At 37.7% G+C, this 16,862-nt stretch overlaps 1 protein-coding gene across 1 annotated transcript in view; it reads right to left on the bottom strand.

Moving 5' to 3' along the window:
* Window positions 1-253: 253 nt before the first annotated feature.
* sf3b2 (splicing factor 3b, subunit 2) overlaps window positions 254-16,862 on the bottom strand; it is a 19,238-nt gene continuing 2,629 nt past the window's right edge. Inside the window, exons 5-22 of the mRNA XM_016562725.1 lie at window positions 15,346-15,408; window positions 14,108-14,237; window positions 13,344-13,447; window positions 13,151-13,259; window positions 12,124-12,224; window positions 10,572-10,769; window positions 10,118-10,240; window positions 9,961-10,041; window positions 8,955-9,182; window positions 7,116-7,265; window positions 6,944-7,033; window positions 6,660-6,773; window positions 5,667-5,774; window positions 4,951-5,093; window positions 4,767-4,868; window positions 2,824-2,923; window positions 1,052-1,249; window positions 254-489 (exon numbers count right to left, since the gene is read on the bottom strand). Coding sequence (XP_016418211.1) covers window positions 418-489; window positions 1,052-1,249; window positions 2,824-2,923; window positions 4,767-4,868; window positions 4,951-5,093; window positions 5,667-5,774; window positions 6,660-6,773; window positions 6,944-7,033; window positions 7,116-7,265; window positions 8,955-9,182; window positions 9,961-10,041; window positions 10,118-10,240; window positions 10,572-10,769; window positions 12,124-12,224; window positions 13,151-13,259; window positions 13,344-13,447; window positions 14,108-14,237; window positions 15,346-15,408 — 2,214 coding nt within the window. The 3' untranslated portion in view covers window positions 254-417. The remainder of the gene's footprint in view (window positions 490-1,051; window positions 1,250-2,823; window positions 2,924-4,766; window positions 4,869-4,950; window positions 5,094-5,666; window positions 5,775-6,659; window positions 6,774-6,943; window positions 7,034-7,115; window positions 7,266-8,954; window positions 9,183-9,960; window positions 10,042-10,117; window positions 10,241-10,571; window positions 10,770-12,123; window positions 12,225-13,150; window positions 13,260-13,343; window positions 13,448-14,107; window positions 14,238-15,345; window positions 15,409-16,862) is intronic.

Here is a 16,862-nt window from a genome sequence, read left to right on the forward strand (position 1 = left end):
GTCAAAGCAAATCCCAGACATCAGGTGACGGTCAGACTTCCTGACACTCACCCTGCTGGCCTGAGCGGCTCACTGCAGACTGCAGTATAAAGCTCCAATGCATTACAAACTCATTTAGAGAAAACACTCCTATTCACCTATAAATCAGTAGCATCAATCCAAAAACAAGCTTTTCATAAACAAGCTCATGAATCAGCTAAACGGAAAAAATAAGTGGGTGAAATGTTAAAGAAATAAAACACTGTAACATCTGTTTGTCACGGACTAGCATTTTATTTACAAAAACATGGAGCATAAATGAAAAACGTCGCTCACTGTCATGTGACGTACAAACACAAGGGCGCTTCTACACGACATCAGCAGTTAAAAGGAATAAGAAATGAAGGATGAGAGGGGCTGGTCTCCCGCAGCTCAGGCCTAGAACTTGAACTCTTTGTATTTCTTCGCTCCAGAGCGCGTGTCTTGCGGCTGCGCCTTGCGCTTCTTTTGCTGTGAGGACGAGAGAGAAGAAACATATTTTAGGAAACAGGTTAAAACACACTAACCATTTACTAAGACCACAAACAAAGACGGTACACAAAACACCTTATATTATCAAAGACATTTAAGTGGCTCTACTCAAAAAAAACGTTTCTTTATTGCACTCCATTTAGTGCAGAAATTAATATAGTGATTTTAGAATTCTTACAATTTTTTTTTTTTTTTTTCATTATGTTTTTTTTTAATAATTTTTTTTATTATAGCATCCTCTGCAAAGCATTTCAAAAACATGCAGAGGTCATATTTACCTAAAATCAAAATTTGGAAAGATTTGAAAATCTGGCATAAAGAAAGTAAAGCCTAATGAATGTAGCACTGATTTTCATGGCAATTAAGCACATTTAGCCTCAGTGTGATTACAAAAAAAATTAAATAAAAATGATAAAAATGTCTGTTTATGCATGTAAACACAAATGCATTAATATCTTTAAAACATTATTTTTTTTAAATAAAATTATAAAAATAAAATTTATAAATTATAAATAAATTAAATTTATAAATTGTGTGTCACCTTCTGGTTGGCGGCGTGTTCGGCCACCATGTCGCTGAAGTCCTCTTTCTCCACCTGCTGCTCTCTGACGTGCTCCTCGTACTTCTGCGTCATGGCCATGGGGTCGAGCTCCAGCTCCTCCGGCGCCAGAGCCACCTCCACAGCCTGAGAGTCTCCGCCCAGCCCCGAGACTCCGCCCACCTTACGGCTCGTCACCGTCTGCACGAACAGCACGAGAGAGAAGCACACAATCAGAGGGGAGGCAGCATGTTAACATGACAGACACACATCTGCAGTGATATAAACGCTATATAGCTGACATTTCCACCGCCGTCACACTCGTTTATCTCCTCGCTGTCATTTCAAATGCAGATGCGTCTCATACGGACGGAGTGATTTGCATGTGATGGCTGTGAGAGATCTGATGGAGATGTGAAGTCAGCGCTCTGCTATCAGAGGCCTGCAAAGGTTATCTGCCATCTAGATATTCAAATCAACCACACAGAGAGGACTCTGGGATACGAGTCTGGCTGCGAGGTGAATCCTTATAAAACACACAAACCAGTTTGCATTTCTGCACCGATTCATCTCAAGTTTAATCAGAAATCTGGTTTTGGTTTTGAAAATATGAATGGGCAGATGATGCATAATAGGGCTGGATATTGACAGATTTTATGATTCGATTAAATTCTGATTTGATATTGATTCGTTTAAACGTACATCAATTGTACACGTCAATTTTTCTCTCGACTAATGCTGTAAACGACACAAAGCATGTCAGGTGGAACAACATTACTACAATATTAAGGGTTAAAATTAACTCCAAATTCAATTGTCATTTATTTTTCGCTGTAATAAATCACCACTCGGATAAAAACTGGAGTTGCATAAAAACATTTTTGTACAAAGCAGTTTATCATCAGCCTTTTAATTATATAATTACGTTTCTACTTAAATTCCTCATTTAAATAAAATAAACATTTAAGCGGTGGCTGCCATAATTTGCTTTCACGACAGATTTATTCATATACATGAAATAATGAAGACTCGCTAACATGTCGAGTAAAAATATAATGATTTTGTAATATAGTGCATCTATTTATAAAAATGTTCCCCTAGAGTTTTTTTTATTTTCTAGTTAACAAACAAGCTTATTGACACTGAACGGCTTTCCTGAGGTAAATTTCATGTGACGTGACATTGTTTAGAAGCTGTTTCACTGACATCTTTCCGTGGTTGAAATACTGATTGAGTGATTGCATGACACATGATATTTTTCAGTAAGTTGTCTGTTTCTTTAAACCCCTTCTAATGTTCATTCATGTTTATGTCATGCTGTAACTAGTAGTAAAGCTGCAGAGTTAGTTTGTTCATGTGCCAATTGAACTGAGGCGTATATAGCGATCGGTCACACCACATAAAAAGCGTCACCACATTTATCATCTGTATTTTGTGGTATAATTGATAGAATTTGAAAGCTCAAAGTTCATATCAAAAGTAATAAAGCTTATTGTGATTTCTGGATGACCGGTGTTTAAATTGGATCAAATGGGATTTAGGAATTGATATTGGTTCATTAAAATGAAGATCAGTTCAAATTGATGCCTAATGCATTAAAATGTGCATCGTTTTAAAATCACCAAGATTTCAGATTTAAATGTATATAGATGTTAAAGTGAAAGTGTGCATTCAGATCCTGTGCGTTTCTTTAGGGATGTACCAAGAATAGCAAAACAAAACTGCTCTGAGACAATGAACTGTGACATGCATCCATCTCTTGCACGCAGTCGTACCGTAGACATGTCGTAGATGTGTGTGGACGCCATCATAGCGGCCCCGACCGCCCCCGCCTTCCTCTCCGGCAGCACCGTGAACAGCTGAGGCGTCTCGTTTCTGAAAACACACACAAACACGAGTTACATGCGCAACGATTCATCAGACGCTTTTATCTGAAGTGCTTGAGCCTGACGATGCTGGTAGTTCACCAATCAGCACTTGAAGAGCTTAAACTACAACCGTCTGGTGAACAGCCCACATCTTTACCCACTGCGACAGACATCAGGCACAAATGCCATTAGTTTTTGCATCACAGCAAGTTTAAAAATGAGGTTTCTGCGACACTAGAGGAATAATCAAGCCAACGGTGCTGTAGAGGGCTTGTCAGTCTCACAAAAAGCATTAACAATGCACACAATACACTTTCAGACTAATTAACCCTGTAAAGCCTACTGTATCATATCTGATACATTAATTTTTAAGGTCTCTAAATGAGCAACATGTTCAAAACTTTGCACACAATCTACTCCATGCCTTCTGTCGTCTGATAGATGGCTTAGACTTTTTAGCAAGTAAAGCAAGCCTTTTAATATAATTATAAAAACGGCCACCTTCAACTCGTGCTTTACATGTCTTTATGCCGTCAAATCTTTACTGATTTTTATAAAGTAAACGTTAGAATAGGGATGGAACGATTACCGGTTTCACGATAAATCACGATAAAATGCCCTGACGGTTAGTATTATCGTTTAAAATTTAATTATCATCAAAACCGTATTTGATTATCGCGCTTTTGAAAACTCGCGGTAAATCCTGTCCAATGTGTGTATCAGTTCTTTTTGAACATTTCCATCTAAATTTAACAAAACCGTGATAATATTGATAATCGTGATAACTTTGGTCACTATAATCGTGATATGAAATTTTCATACCGTTACATCCCTACGTTAGAATGTCTATTTTGCTAGTAATATTTCAAGATGAACATTTACTTAGGTTTACTTGATTATCCAGACATCATTTTACAGAAAAATCGTGTTCAAATGTGAGCATCAAATATGAAAACTGTTTATTTGTTCATCTGTCAATCATCACTGTATTGCACTGCATTATATGTTCTGATCATAAAACAAGGCATGCAAATCTCATCTTACTGAGACATATTATTGGGAGATACAAAGTGACAACTGATATTTATATGCATTATATGTAAGTATCTGCTATACTGTTATAAAGATCACACTGATTTACATAAGCATTAGAATTTCATATTTTTTGGGCATATAAATATCAGCACCTGCACCAAATTGCATATTTTTGCTCAGTTTGGGTCTCTGAATAAAACAGAGGTGTTTTTCCCTCCATATTCTCACTATATCAGACTATATGTGACCCTGGATCACAAAACCAGTCTTAAGTAGCACGGATATATTTGTAGCAATAGCCAAAAATACATTGTAAGGGTCAGAATTATTGATTTTTCTTTCATGCCAAAAATCATTAGGATATTAAGTAAAGATCATGTTCCATGAAGATATTTTGTAAATTTCCTAGTGTAAATATATCAAAACATAAATTTTGATTAGTAATATGCATTGCTAAGAAACTTCATTTGGGCAACTTTAAAGATGATTTTCTCAATATTTAGATTTTTTTTGCACCCTCAGATTCCAGATTTTCAAATAGTTGCATCTCGGCCAAATATTGTCCTATCCTAACAAACCATACATCAATGGAAACGTATTTATTCAGCTTTCAGATGACTATAATTGACCCTTATGACTGGTTTTGTGCTCCAGGGTCACATATAAGCCTGATGCACCAAATATGTAAACAAATTTTTTTTTTTTTTCACATTTTGTCTAAAGGTTCAATAAACTGTTGGAAAAAAAAAGACTTTTGTATTATTATTTCAGGATTTACAGTGGAAGAGCCCTTAAATTTGCGCACAGACACTCACCCGTCCATGGCCTCCTCGATCTTCTTCTTCCTGAGCTCGATGAGCTCTGGAGTCTCCATGCCAGCAGGAACGGATGAGAAGCCGCCCGGAGTGATCATCCCGCTGTCAAAACAACGAGAAAGAGCAGACATCTGTGAGCCTTCAAGTCTCAAACACACGCAAGCCAATCAGAGACGAGCAGCACCTGTCTGCTGGTGTGAAGAAGCCCGTTTCATCTGGTTTCTCCTCGTCGCTCTCCTCCTCCTCCTCTTCCTCAGATGACTCTTCATCAGACGCCTCCAGCTCGCCCCACGGGGTTCGATCTACTTCCTCCTCCTCTGCTTTGGCCTGTCAACATTATCAGGCAAACCAAACAACAGAATCAAACACGGCAGAAATGAAAAGTGTGTCCTTAATATGTGTTTTTTATTTGTGAAAGCAATAAGGCGCTTTTGCATCTCACAATAGGGCGGTCAAAAAAAAAAAAAAAAAAAAAAATCGAATTTCGAATATTCGTCGAATTTAAAATAAAAATCCACGTTCGAATGCAAAAACGTTGCATTCAAATTTTAGGTGTGCGTTAAGAAAAAAATAGCAATTTAAACTCAAAATGGAAATCTGGCAACTGCAACCATGAAGTTTGTGAAGGCTTGTTACACAATGCAACATAACGCAAATGCTAAATTAAAATGAAATGTTCTCAGGATTAAAAAAAAAAAAGCCAGTGGGCAAATATTGCAGACGATTATGCTTAGCAAACTGAAAGAAGCAGAAATTGTGATCATAAAAACATGATTCATCGTACACACGCAATCTAAAAAGGTACATAAATTTAAATTAAATTTTCCAATGATAAGGGCAATCACGCAAAGTGTTACTTTTAAAAGTAGCATTTCGAAAACTTCTTCCTCAGTGTCTGACCTCAGGGATGGGGGCGTTGAGGCCGGGGATCTTCAGGTTTGGATACGAGGGTGGAGGTCCGTATCTCTGCATGGCGATCAGCCATGGCGGGGGAACTTTGTGAGAGTTCTGCAGAGACAAATGCATTTTAAAAGCACAGCTAAAATTACAAAGAAAGAATTACATAAGTGCCTAGTGCATGAAAAGCTCTCCTGCAATATCACAGAACAAAACAACAGTTGCTTCGTGCAAAAAGGAAATGCGTTGTTGTGTAAAGCAGAGCAGGAGGAAGCACTCACGGGTCCTGTGGAGAGAACATCAATGTGGAGAAGATCTTGTTTACATCAAAACTCAAACCAAGCTGTTCACACAGAACACATTTATCACACTTTCTAGAGGGATATCTATCAGCGTTGCACTCGCGTCTCGCACAAAAGAGCCGCATGTTTAGAAAACTATGTAAAATTAATGCAAATTTAAAAATGTAAAAAAAAAAAACATGTATCGAGACTTTATGGCGGGTTTTCCCCCCATCCCACTGCATCTCATGTTTTAAATTAAAAATGTACTCTGTGTGATTGGCTTTCCGCCCTTTGTATTAAACTCTGCATACAAACATGATGCGGTTTTGTTTATAGTTGTTTAAGCAACTTAACTATAATTGGTTTATAAACATTATTTTAAACATTATGCACTTTTTTCACAGATAGTCATGTTATCTTATGCTTTGAATAAACGTGCATTAGTAATATTTTGCTAGATGCGCCCTCTTGTGGCCTCAGGAGAGAAGCCAAATGTTTTTCTTCACCCTAACTGAAATTATGCCTTTTAAATTCGAATATAATTAGAATTTTGATCATATTCAAGTACAAAATTCGAATTTAGTTTTTCAGCCATTTTGACAGCCCTATCTCACAGGTTGTGGTATCTAGTGGTATATGCTTTTTCGACTCTCAAAGTGCTGGTAGCTGCTTTACTTTTAAAAGTAGCATTTCGAAAACTTCTTCCTCAGTGTCTGACCTCAGGGATGGGGGCGTTGAGGCCGGGGATCTTCAGGTTTGGATACGAGGGTGGAGGTCCGTATCTCTGCATGGCGATCAGCCATGGCGGGGGAACTTTGTGAGAGTTCTGCAGAGACAAATGCATTTTAAAAGCACAGCTAAAATTACAAAGAAAGAATTACATAAGTGCCTAGTGCATGAAAAGCTCTCCTGCAATATCACAGAACAAAACAACAGTTGCTTCGTGCAAAAAGGAAATGCGTTGTTGTGTAAAGCAGAGCAGGAGGAAGCACTCACGGGTCCTGTGGGCATCCCGAGCGCGATTCGCAGCTCAGCGGACAGATCCCCTGGTTTCTTCTCCTTCAGCCGCGTCTCGAACTCTTTTCCCTGACACAACAACCAGACGAGTTATTTATGCTGCAGGAAGTGTCATCATAACTGACAGGATGATCAGGTAAAGCAGGCGCACCTCATAATACAGGTCCCCGTGTATCGTGAGCTTCGGTTTGATCTGCCATTTGAAGAAGGCGTCATGCAGCTTCTGGTAGTCGATGTCGATCTTCCCCATCTTGGGCCGAACTTTCTCTCTCATTTTGGTCTTCATGGTTTTGGCGTCTTCCTGCAGGGATACGGAGACGTCAGTGAAGCTGACAGCAGCGGGAAATACATCTGTTTAAATGAAGCGGATTCACTATATTATAAACGTCACTCAAGTGCGATCTCGTATGAAAACTGCTGAAGGCCTCAGGAGCTCATGCGGCACATTTACAGACAGAAACGAAACACCGAGCTGCTCCCCGCAAGTTTGACAGATTTCATTAAAGTCTGCTGTCCCATTTTTTTTATATAACAGACAATAATATAATGGTTCTGCACACTGTTGTTGCTTTCAAATGGTCTAATCTTAATTCAAACTGCAACAATCTGCTTTTAATGAACTTCGGTTCAGGAACAGAATGAGCCAAGTGTAATATGAATAAGCATCAGATATGCATATATTATATTAAGCACTAAATAGCCTATGCATATTAAGTTTTCTATACTACTGTTCAAAAGTTTAGGGTTGGTAAGATTTTTTTTTTTTTTATGATTTTGAAATAATTTTCATGCTCAAGTCTGCATTTATTTAATTTAAAATACATTACAAACAGTGAAATATTTTTACAATTTAAAAGAACTGTTTCTATGGGAATCTATTGTAAAATGAAATTTATTCCTGTGATCAAAGCTGAATTTTCAGCATCATTACTCCAGTCTTCAGTGTCACATGATCCTTCAGAAATCATTCTAATATGCTGATTTGCTGCTCAAGAAACATTTCTGATTATCACAGGTTGTGGTATCTAGTGTCTAGCAATGCCATGTAAAGGAGTCTGTATGTTCAGGACATGATTCTGTAGTTTGCTCACCTGGAAGTCTATGGCGTTGGTTCCGAACACGTCTCCATACAGCGGTCTGCCCGTCTCGTCCACAGGAGGTTTACCCCAACCGCCCGCATGATAGCCAAAGGAACAGCCCTGAAAGACACACATACACAACACACAGAGATAAGTATGAAGATCTCACAGCTTTATATGACCTCTACACTAATAATCAGCTTTAGTAGAACAGCTTTTAATGAATATCTTGTGTACGTCAGATCCTGTATTAGAGACCGATGTGCTTTTGTTTTTCATTAGATCAGTGTTACAAGTAATGCACGTTACTTTATACCAAATTACTGACAAAAGTCTCTTTTGCATATCACTGTTGGAAGTATTAATTGTGAAAAATTACAACCGCATGCTGCAGGCAAACTACTTTGACTAATGAACTTTCAGACTTCCTTGACTAATGATTATTTTATAGAGATTGCACTCAAACCGTACTTTCTAGCCAAAGAAATGCACAAATAAATAAAATAATGTTAAATATTAATATAAAAAATAAATTTGAATACATATTTACATTTTTAAAATTGCTTAAAAAGTAAAAATGCATACATATAAAATAAAAAATATATACTTTATATCACAGTTTTAGAATCTAAAACTAAGCAAATTGTAAACACACTCATACACACATATACCTACATAATTTTAAATATATTAACTTGTAAAAAAAAAAAATTGCTTACATTTTTAAGTTCTACAAATTACGTAACATTACACACATACATGTATATTCTTCAGTGTCACATGATCCTTCAGAAATCATTCTAATATGCTGATTTGCTGCTCAAGAAACATTTCTGATTATTATCAGTGCTGAAGACAGTTGTGCTGCTTCATGTGTTTGTGGGAACTGAGATACATTAGCGTGACATGACCTTCTCCTGCAGGGCTTCTCTCATCTCCTGGATGCCGGTTCTCTTGATGAACTCGGGCAGCTCAAACGGAGGTTTCTCTATGCCTCTCTTGCCCTGCAGGTACTTCCTCTTGAAGCACCAGTGACGTGGCACAGGCACCGTGTTCCTGGAGGCCTTCAGGTGCACCAGCAGCTTGGGCTCCTGCGCCGTCACGTCGTGCATCTCCACCACATCTGGACGCGCCACGAGCTGAGGGACAGAGGAGGACAAACATTATGAAGCGTGATCATTCAACTGTACCTGCCATTAGCTCAGAAAATACCAAACATTTCCACTGGAATGACTAGAATATATTATGTGAATGATAAGCTAAACTAACAAACTCATCTATATCTTGTGAGTAGGGCTGCACAATTAATCTAATTTCTAATCGCGATTACAATTACGGATGCCACAATTATGTAATCGTTCAAAGCGGCAATTAATCGTTCAAAGTCCACTTATGTTATTCTGCACGCTTAAGATATGTTTTTTTCTTCCTACATGTTATCTTAAGGGTTTTTCCATTCTTTTAGTTTTTAGTATAACATTATAACACCATTCATATTTTTTCTTTTTTTATAATTTAAAGAAGAAACCAATCCGATGTATATTTGACATTTGAGGCTTAATACTATAGAAAAGCACTAAAGGTTTTTAGCTTGTTTATTTTCATATAAAAATACGGCATGCAGTTGCATCAAACAATGGTATAAACATCATTCAATGTAAATTTTGATAATCGTAATTAATAAAATCACAATTACAAGGGAATAATCGACAATTATGATTTTTGTCATAATCGTGCAGCCCTACTTGGATGACCTTCATTTTTGGGTGAACAATTCATTTAAGTAGATATTTAAAAACACCTTTCCCCCTTACATTTACTATACATTTGAATCTAAACGCACTGAACTCTGAGGTGCTTTCAGGAGTAATTTGGTTCAAATTAAGAGAAAATAAACAGAAATGTTCCATTTGTTACCTGTTTGAGTTCTGCCACCGTCAGCCTGTTCATCCTCCTCAGTTTCTTTTTGGACAGCTTGGGCATGTCCTTCTTGTTTTCCTGTCAAACAGGAAGCGGAGGGGTTAGACAGGAACATCATCAGGGCTGGAAGACTCTCACAAGGCCTTCAACTCACCTCGTCACTGTCATCGCTGTCTTGCTTCTCCAGTTCAAACCCCTTCTTCTTAAATGAAAGGATTTCTGGCTTTTCGGGCTTCTCTGGCTCCTTTTCCTTCTCCTTTTTCAAATCATCTGACAGCTGTGATAGAAAACCATTGAATGGCACATCCATCAAAATATGGGAGTTATTTTCAGTCTTTAAAACACCAGTCTAGGTGAACGAAGCAGGATGGATGTCAAACCGTGATGGAGGAGTTTGAACTATGCAGCAGATCAAAAGATCGAGATGCAACACCAAACAAGCTCCATTCTTTTCATTTTCTCATATCAAACACAAAGTTTTGCAGTTTAGTTTCAACAAATGATCGTTCTGGACTCTTAACGTTACACTACTTTCATCTCAACATATAAAGAAACGCCGCATTTTCCATCATATTTCTGATCCTGTTATGAAGTCTAAAGCTTCTGACCTTGAACGTCTCAAAGATCCTCTTGAAGATGATGTAGCTTGGGTCGTAGATCGCAGGCTCCTCCGTCACATACTCGATCTCCACCTCGGGCTCCTTGTCACGGCTCTCCTCTTTCTTTTTCTCCTCCTCCTGCTGCTCCTTTTCCTGCTGCCTCTTCTTCTTGTTCTTCTTCTTCCTGTTCCTGCGCTTGCGGTTTTTCTATAAATAAACGAGAAAATTAAGGCCTGGGCGATAAAACGGTATTGATATTTATCGACCGTACACCTCCTTCGATAACGATATAAAAAATTTTAGATATAGTGCACGATATAGGTACGTGCTATGAGTAGGGTTGGGTACCGAACTCGGTACTTTTAAGGGTACCGACCGAATTGCGTCGGTACTACAGAGTACCGATTCACGTTAAATCAACCGGTGCCAAATTTCGGTACCTGAGAACGCATCTGGGCGCATACGCTACAGAAAGAGAACATTTGATTTTCTGAAAAATTAAAACAAGAATTTCTGAAAAAAAAAAAAGGAAAGAAAGAAAGAAAGTTTGAAGGGCCCTATTGTTCAAAATGTTGAAATTGAAACTTTTGGACTTATTTTTTCACTGAAATGTTTTTGTAATTACACAGAGTAAAGTACCGAAAAAAGGTACCGTTACCGAAATTCAGGTACCGATACCGGTACCGTACCGGTTTAAATGTGAACGGTACCCAACCCTGCTGAAATGAGTGTAAGTGACGTTGTTGCATTTTAATGTTTTGTTAGTCTAGCCCACGAGACGCGCCGCTGCGGAGTTATTCATTCATAATATTAGAGAAATATAGAAGCTCAATGCGGAGAAGATCTTGATTAAGTTAAAACCGAAACCAAGCCATTCACACAGAATGCATATTCAGCGCATTTTTTAGGCGGACAAATACGACTGCTGCACTCGCGTCTCACAAGAGATGTATAGAAAGCCATGCAAAGTTAAAACAGTATAAACGTTTAGAAAACACGTCACGAATCTGTGGAGGTTTATTCCTTTTCTCTGCGTCTCTTATGTTTTTAAATGCAATCTGTGTGAATGGCGCTTCGGCTCTTTGGATTAAGCAATGCATAAATACATGATGCATTCCATATGTTTTGTTTTGTTCATAATTGTTTATGCAATTTACGAAATTATATTTGATTTGTATGAGTTAATTTAGACGTAATGCACATTTTTATAGAGTTACTTCCTTGCGTTGACAATTTAAATGTGCTGCATTATTTTGCTCATTGCGCCCTCCTGTGGCCTCGGGAAATCTGCATATAAAACATTAGAAATGAGATATTCATTGTCTCAATAAATTGGGTTAATTTAAAAATACAGTGGTTAAATGTAAAAACATTTTTTCTACTGCTCTTTGTTTTAAAAAAGGTTATAAAAAATGTCAATAATTATCAATACCGAACGATATGAATTATATCGTTGATAAATTTTTTAGCTATATCGCCAGCCCTAGGAGAAATTCAGTAAAAGTTTGCAGAACAGCAATTTAGAGAGCCTCGCAAAGGCTGATGACGCAAGGAAACCTACGTCTTTTTTAGAAAGACCGCTTTCATCGTCCTCATCGGAGAATCCGCGGGCAGAGGAACTGTTCAAGTCCATCTCGCCGGTCTGTTCATCATCATCCTCCTCTGTGGATAAAACCAGCCACAGAAATTATTTCTACATTGTGTAAATGTAAGCACGGTCTTACAAAAGAATGCATTTTTTGCATTAATACAACAAAATGAAGCGCAAGAGTGAGAATGATGGGAAATGCATACTATTGTTTAAATATTTGGGTTTAAATTTTTATTTTTTTTTAAAGTAATTAATACTTCTATTCGGCAAGGATGCATTAAATTGATCAGAAGTGACAGTAAATACATTTGTAACATTTCGAAAGTTTTCGGTTTCAAATAAGTACTGTTCTTTTGAACTTTCTATTCATTAAAGAATCATGAAAAATAAAATATATCATGGTTTCTACAAAAAACACGAAGCAGCACGACTGTTTTCAACATTGATAATAATCAGAAATGTTTCCTGAGCAGCAAATGAGCATATTATAATGGTTTCTGAAGGATCATGTGACACTGAAGACTGGAGTAATGATGCTGAAAATTCAGCTTTGATCACAGAAATAAATTAAATTTTAACATATATTACAACAGACAATAGTTCTTTAAATTGTAATATTTCATAGTTTTTACTGTATTTTTGATCAATATAGAAAGCTCAAATTCGTTGAACAAATTCTGAATAAACAGTGCAAAGGGTTAATTTAATGAATTACTTTAAAACAGACAGAAAGAAATATCAAGAGATGCATTATACACACACACACACACATTACAAACCACATAACGAAGCACAACCTAAAATTAATTAAACTTAATAATTACCAGCATTAACCTTTACTATGATTTCATTAATTCTCAGCTTGCAAACTCGAGTCTCAAAAGTAAATTAAGTGTTTCTCCAACTGGTAATTAGACATGATGTGCTCAAGTGCTCTCATCTCATAACTATGATCATTATGGACATTAAGGCAGTGTTTGAGCATGCTGATAGCGACCTGTAGGGGCGGTGCTGAGCTGCTCCTGCCTCATTTCCTTCAGCTGCAGGATCTTCTCCAGAGCCTGAGGAATCTTCGGCCCGATGCCGACATCTTCACCCTGCCACGACTGAACACAAAAACACACACGTCAAGATCACTGAAGAGATCGAGTTCAACCGATCATGCATCGAGGCTTTCAGGCTTCTCGTACCTCTCTGCCGTCTTCCCCCGGAGGAGGCGGGACTTTCTGTCGCTGATTGACAGATTGGGGCATCATAGAAACACCTGGAGGGGCGGGGCCACTCAGAGTCCCAACTACAGGAGAACAGAAATCATGTTTACAGTAAAAATCAACCTGATTAAAAACAGATGTGCAGGCTGTAGTCATTTTAATCTAGTCTGGTTGTCGAAAGGCAAGACAGATTAGATGAAACGGGTAAAAAAAGAAAATAAACTAAAAGATAAACCATACTCCCTCAGTTCATTGAACGCATTAAGAAAAGCAAACTTTTTTTTTTTGTGTTACAAGTTTTCTGAAATGTTACGTTTAAACATGCAATTAAGGAATTATCTACTTAAACATGCATTCGATTTCCAGAAAACAAATCTGAACATCAGATAAAGCCAGGTTCAAAATTATTTTCATTTTGTTGACATATTAAAGGTTTTTATAGAAGGGGGTTTTGTATTACAATTAAAATCTATAGGTGCTTTGAATGTTTTCTTTTTACGATTCTGAAACAACACTTAATGAAAAGTTGATCAAAAGTGACCAGTGCATGAAAAAAAACTATGTTTTGCCTGTAGTGTCTATACTTTCTTAGTAAAATAAAAACAAAAGACATCCAGTCAGCATGATCTGATGTTAGGTTGACATGATTTGAGGTCCGAGCATAAATTGTTGCTAACGAAAGCATCACGGTGAATGAGTGTTTTCACATATTTCTCCAGTATGAAGGCTGTTGGGCGGCTGACCTCTGAGAGGCGGGATGGGGGGCAGGAGGTTGGGTCGTGGTCCCAGTTCAGGTCCTCTGGTGCCTGGTGCCGACCCCTGCTGGATTTTAGCAAGTTCCTGCTGCCTCTCATGTTCCAGAAGCACAGCAGCCTGAGAGACGGAGACAAACATCCGTTTCAGAATCATTCATACCAAATCAAAGAATAAATGTCTGAATCTGATAAGTGAAATGTCACAGGTTTCTTTGTACAAATGTCATGCATACACAATATACATCACAGAATATGCAGCAAAACATTTACAACTCTGTTCAAAAGTTCAAATTTATTTATTATTATTTCTAAAAGAAGTCTCTTATGCCCATACAAAGCTGCATTTATACAGTAAAAACAGCAATTGTGAAATTGTAACAATTAAAAATAACTGTTTTCTATTTTAATATATTTTAAAATGTAATTTATTTCTGTGATCAAAGCTGAATTTCAAGCATCATTACTCCAGTCTTCAGTGTCACATGATTCTACAGAAATCATTCTAATATGCTGATTTGCTGCTCAAGAAACATTTCTGATTATTATCGATGTTGAAAACAGTTGTGATGCTTCATATTTTTGTGGAAATTGTAAAAACCAAAAAAATAATTCTCGATTCTTTGATGAATAGAAAGTTCAAAAGAGCAGCATTTATTTGACGCAGAAATAATTTGTAACATTATAAATGACTTTACTGTTACTTTTGATCAATTTAAAGTGTCCTCCATAGATCCAAGATTGTTATTTGTCACGTACACGGTTATATTGAGAATATATAACCAGCAGTGAAATGTAAATCAGGTCCGCTTCATAGACTGTGCAATTATTTTTATAAATTATAAATGTTTATAATACTTTATAGTACATAACAAAAAATAAACAGAGATAAGATAGTAAAGAAAGAAGCCTGGGAAGTACAGGACATTACACAATAGACTTAATAAACACTCAGATGAAGGCACAATAAATATTCAGATGAACAGGTATGTACTAGAAGAATGTGCACAGGTAAGTACAGCAATACAGGTTGCTACATGCTAAATAAGACAACTGCTAAATAAAAGTACTAATTTATTTATTATTAAATAATTGCACTGACCCCAAAAGTTTGAAAGGTAGTGCATAGAAAATAATTCACAATTATACAGCTGTAAATGATTGTGCAGTATGACAAATCCTTTGAAATCTAGCAGCACGGTTAAAAACAGGAATAAGTATTTTCTCACCCGTTTCTGCTGCTCTAAGAGTTCCTGCTCCTTCATCTGCTCATCCATCACACGTGCATCACCCTGAACACACACCCAGTTATAAACAACACTACTTAAACTGCAATCACGAGACCTTGATTATTCAACCTGTTTGGAACTAGGTCTGGGTAAAAAAATATCGATATCTCGATTTTAATCGATTCTCATTTTTACGGAACGATATCTATTCTTAAAGGCAGAGTAAGTGATTTCTGGTAGCCAATGTTGATATTTGAAATCACCAAAACAAACACGCCCCTACCCCAAAAGGGTCTTGCCCCTATTTTGATAGCTCCGCCCCACATATACGTACGCAACCCAGGCAACGATTAATTCTGTGAAACAAAGCAAAACCAATGTTACACCGTGTCTACGGACGTGAGCGGCACAGCGCGGCGCAACAAATCCCCGACAGAAAACTGCTGCCAGGTTCTATTTATGACGTGCTGACACAAATTTCAAATGGTTTTCAACGGTCGTTTGATCGCGTCCAGTGTAGGCAGACTTTAGCTGTTGTAGACACAGTGTTACTCACCCATTGAGAAGAAACAAAGCAACCTCGGCGTCCGATCGCAGGCCTCCGCTCCTTAAGTTCTCTCCAGCGCTGGAAAGCTGATCCGATATTTACACGGGTCCTACTTCTTGCCTTATCGTTCCGCAGACGTTTTCCTCTTTTGTTTTTTATCCACCATCTCTATCTCTCTGTCGCTCGGCTGCTGATTGGCTACAAGTTTGTTTTGCTATTCGGCCCGAATCAGTTTTCTAAAGTGTTTTTGAAAAATCACATACCCTGCCTTTAAATCCCAAGAATCGATTAGTCTAGCCTGTTTTCAGTTAATGGACGGAACATTGAAGGGCACTTCCCATCCAATAAATCGCAATAAGCCTTGTGCTTTGGTGCTTTTAATATGAAAGTCTCAGATTTCAAATTCTCTCCATTGTATTGCAGTATCCAAACAATAAATGCCGTTTTGGCGCCGTTTAAAGTGGAGTGACAGATCGCTGTAGCGCCTCAGTTCAACAGACGCAGCAGCGCGAGGCACACGTGAACTGATCATCTCCTCCGATTTAATACTAGTTATAGCACAAAATAAACATGACTAAACATCCGAAGGCAAGTTAAAAGAAAGAGTACAACTTTACAATCTGTATCCTGTCTCATGTAATCGCTCATCAGTTCAACAGACGCAGCAGCGCGAGGCACACGTGAACTGATCATCTCCTCCGATTTAATACTAGTTATAGCACAAAATAAACATGACTAAACATCCGAAGGCAAGTTAAAAGAAAGAGTACAACATTACAATCCGTATCCGGTCTCATGTAATCGCTCAATCAGTGTTTCAGTCGCGCGAAGGCGTCAATATAACGGCTTGTAAACAATGTCACGTAACGTCACATTTACCTCAGAAAAACATATTCGTGACCATAAACTCGTTAGTCAGCTAGAAAAATAAACTGTAGAGAGGGGCATGTTGCTAAATATATGCACCATA

Source organism: Sinocyclocheilus rhinocerous, unplaced genomic scaffold, assembly GCF_001515625.1.
Source record: "Sinocyclocheilus rhinocerous isolate Xijiao unplaced genomic scaffold, SAMN03320098_v1.1 scaffold1183, whole genome shotgun sequence".
Lineage (NCBI taxonomy): Eukaryota > Metazoa > Chordata > Actinopteri > Cypriniformes > Cyprinidae > Sinocyclocheilus > Sinocyclocheilus rhinocerous.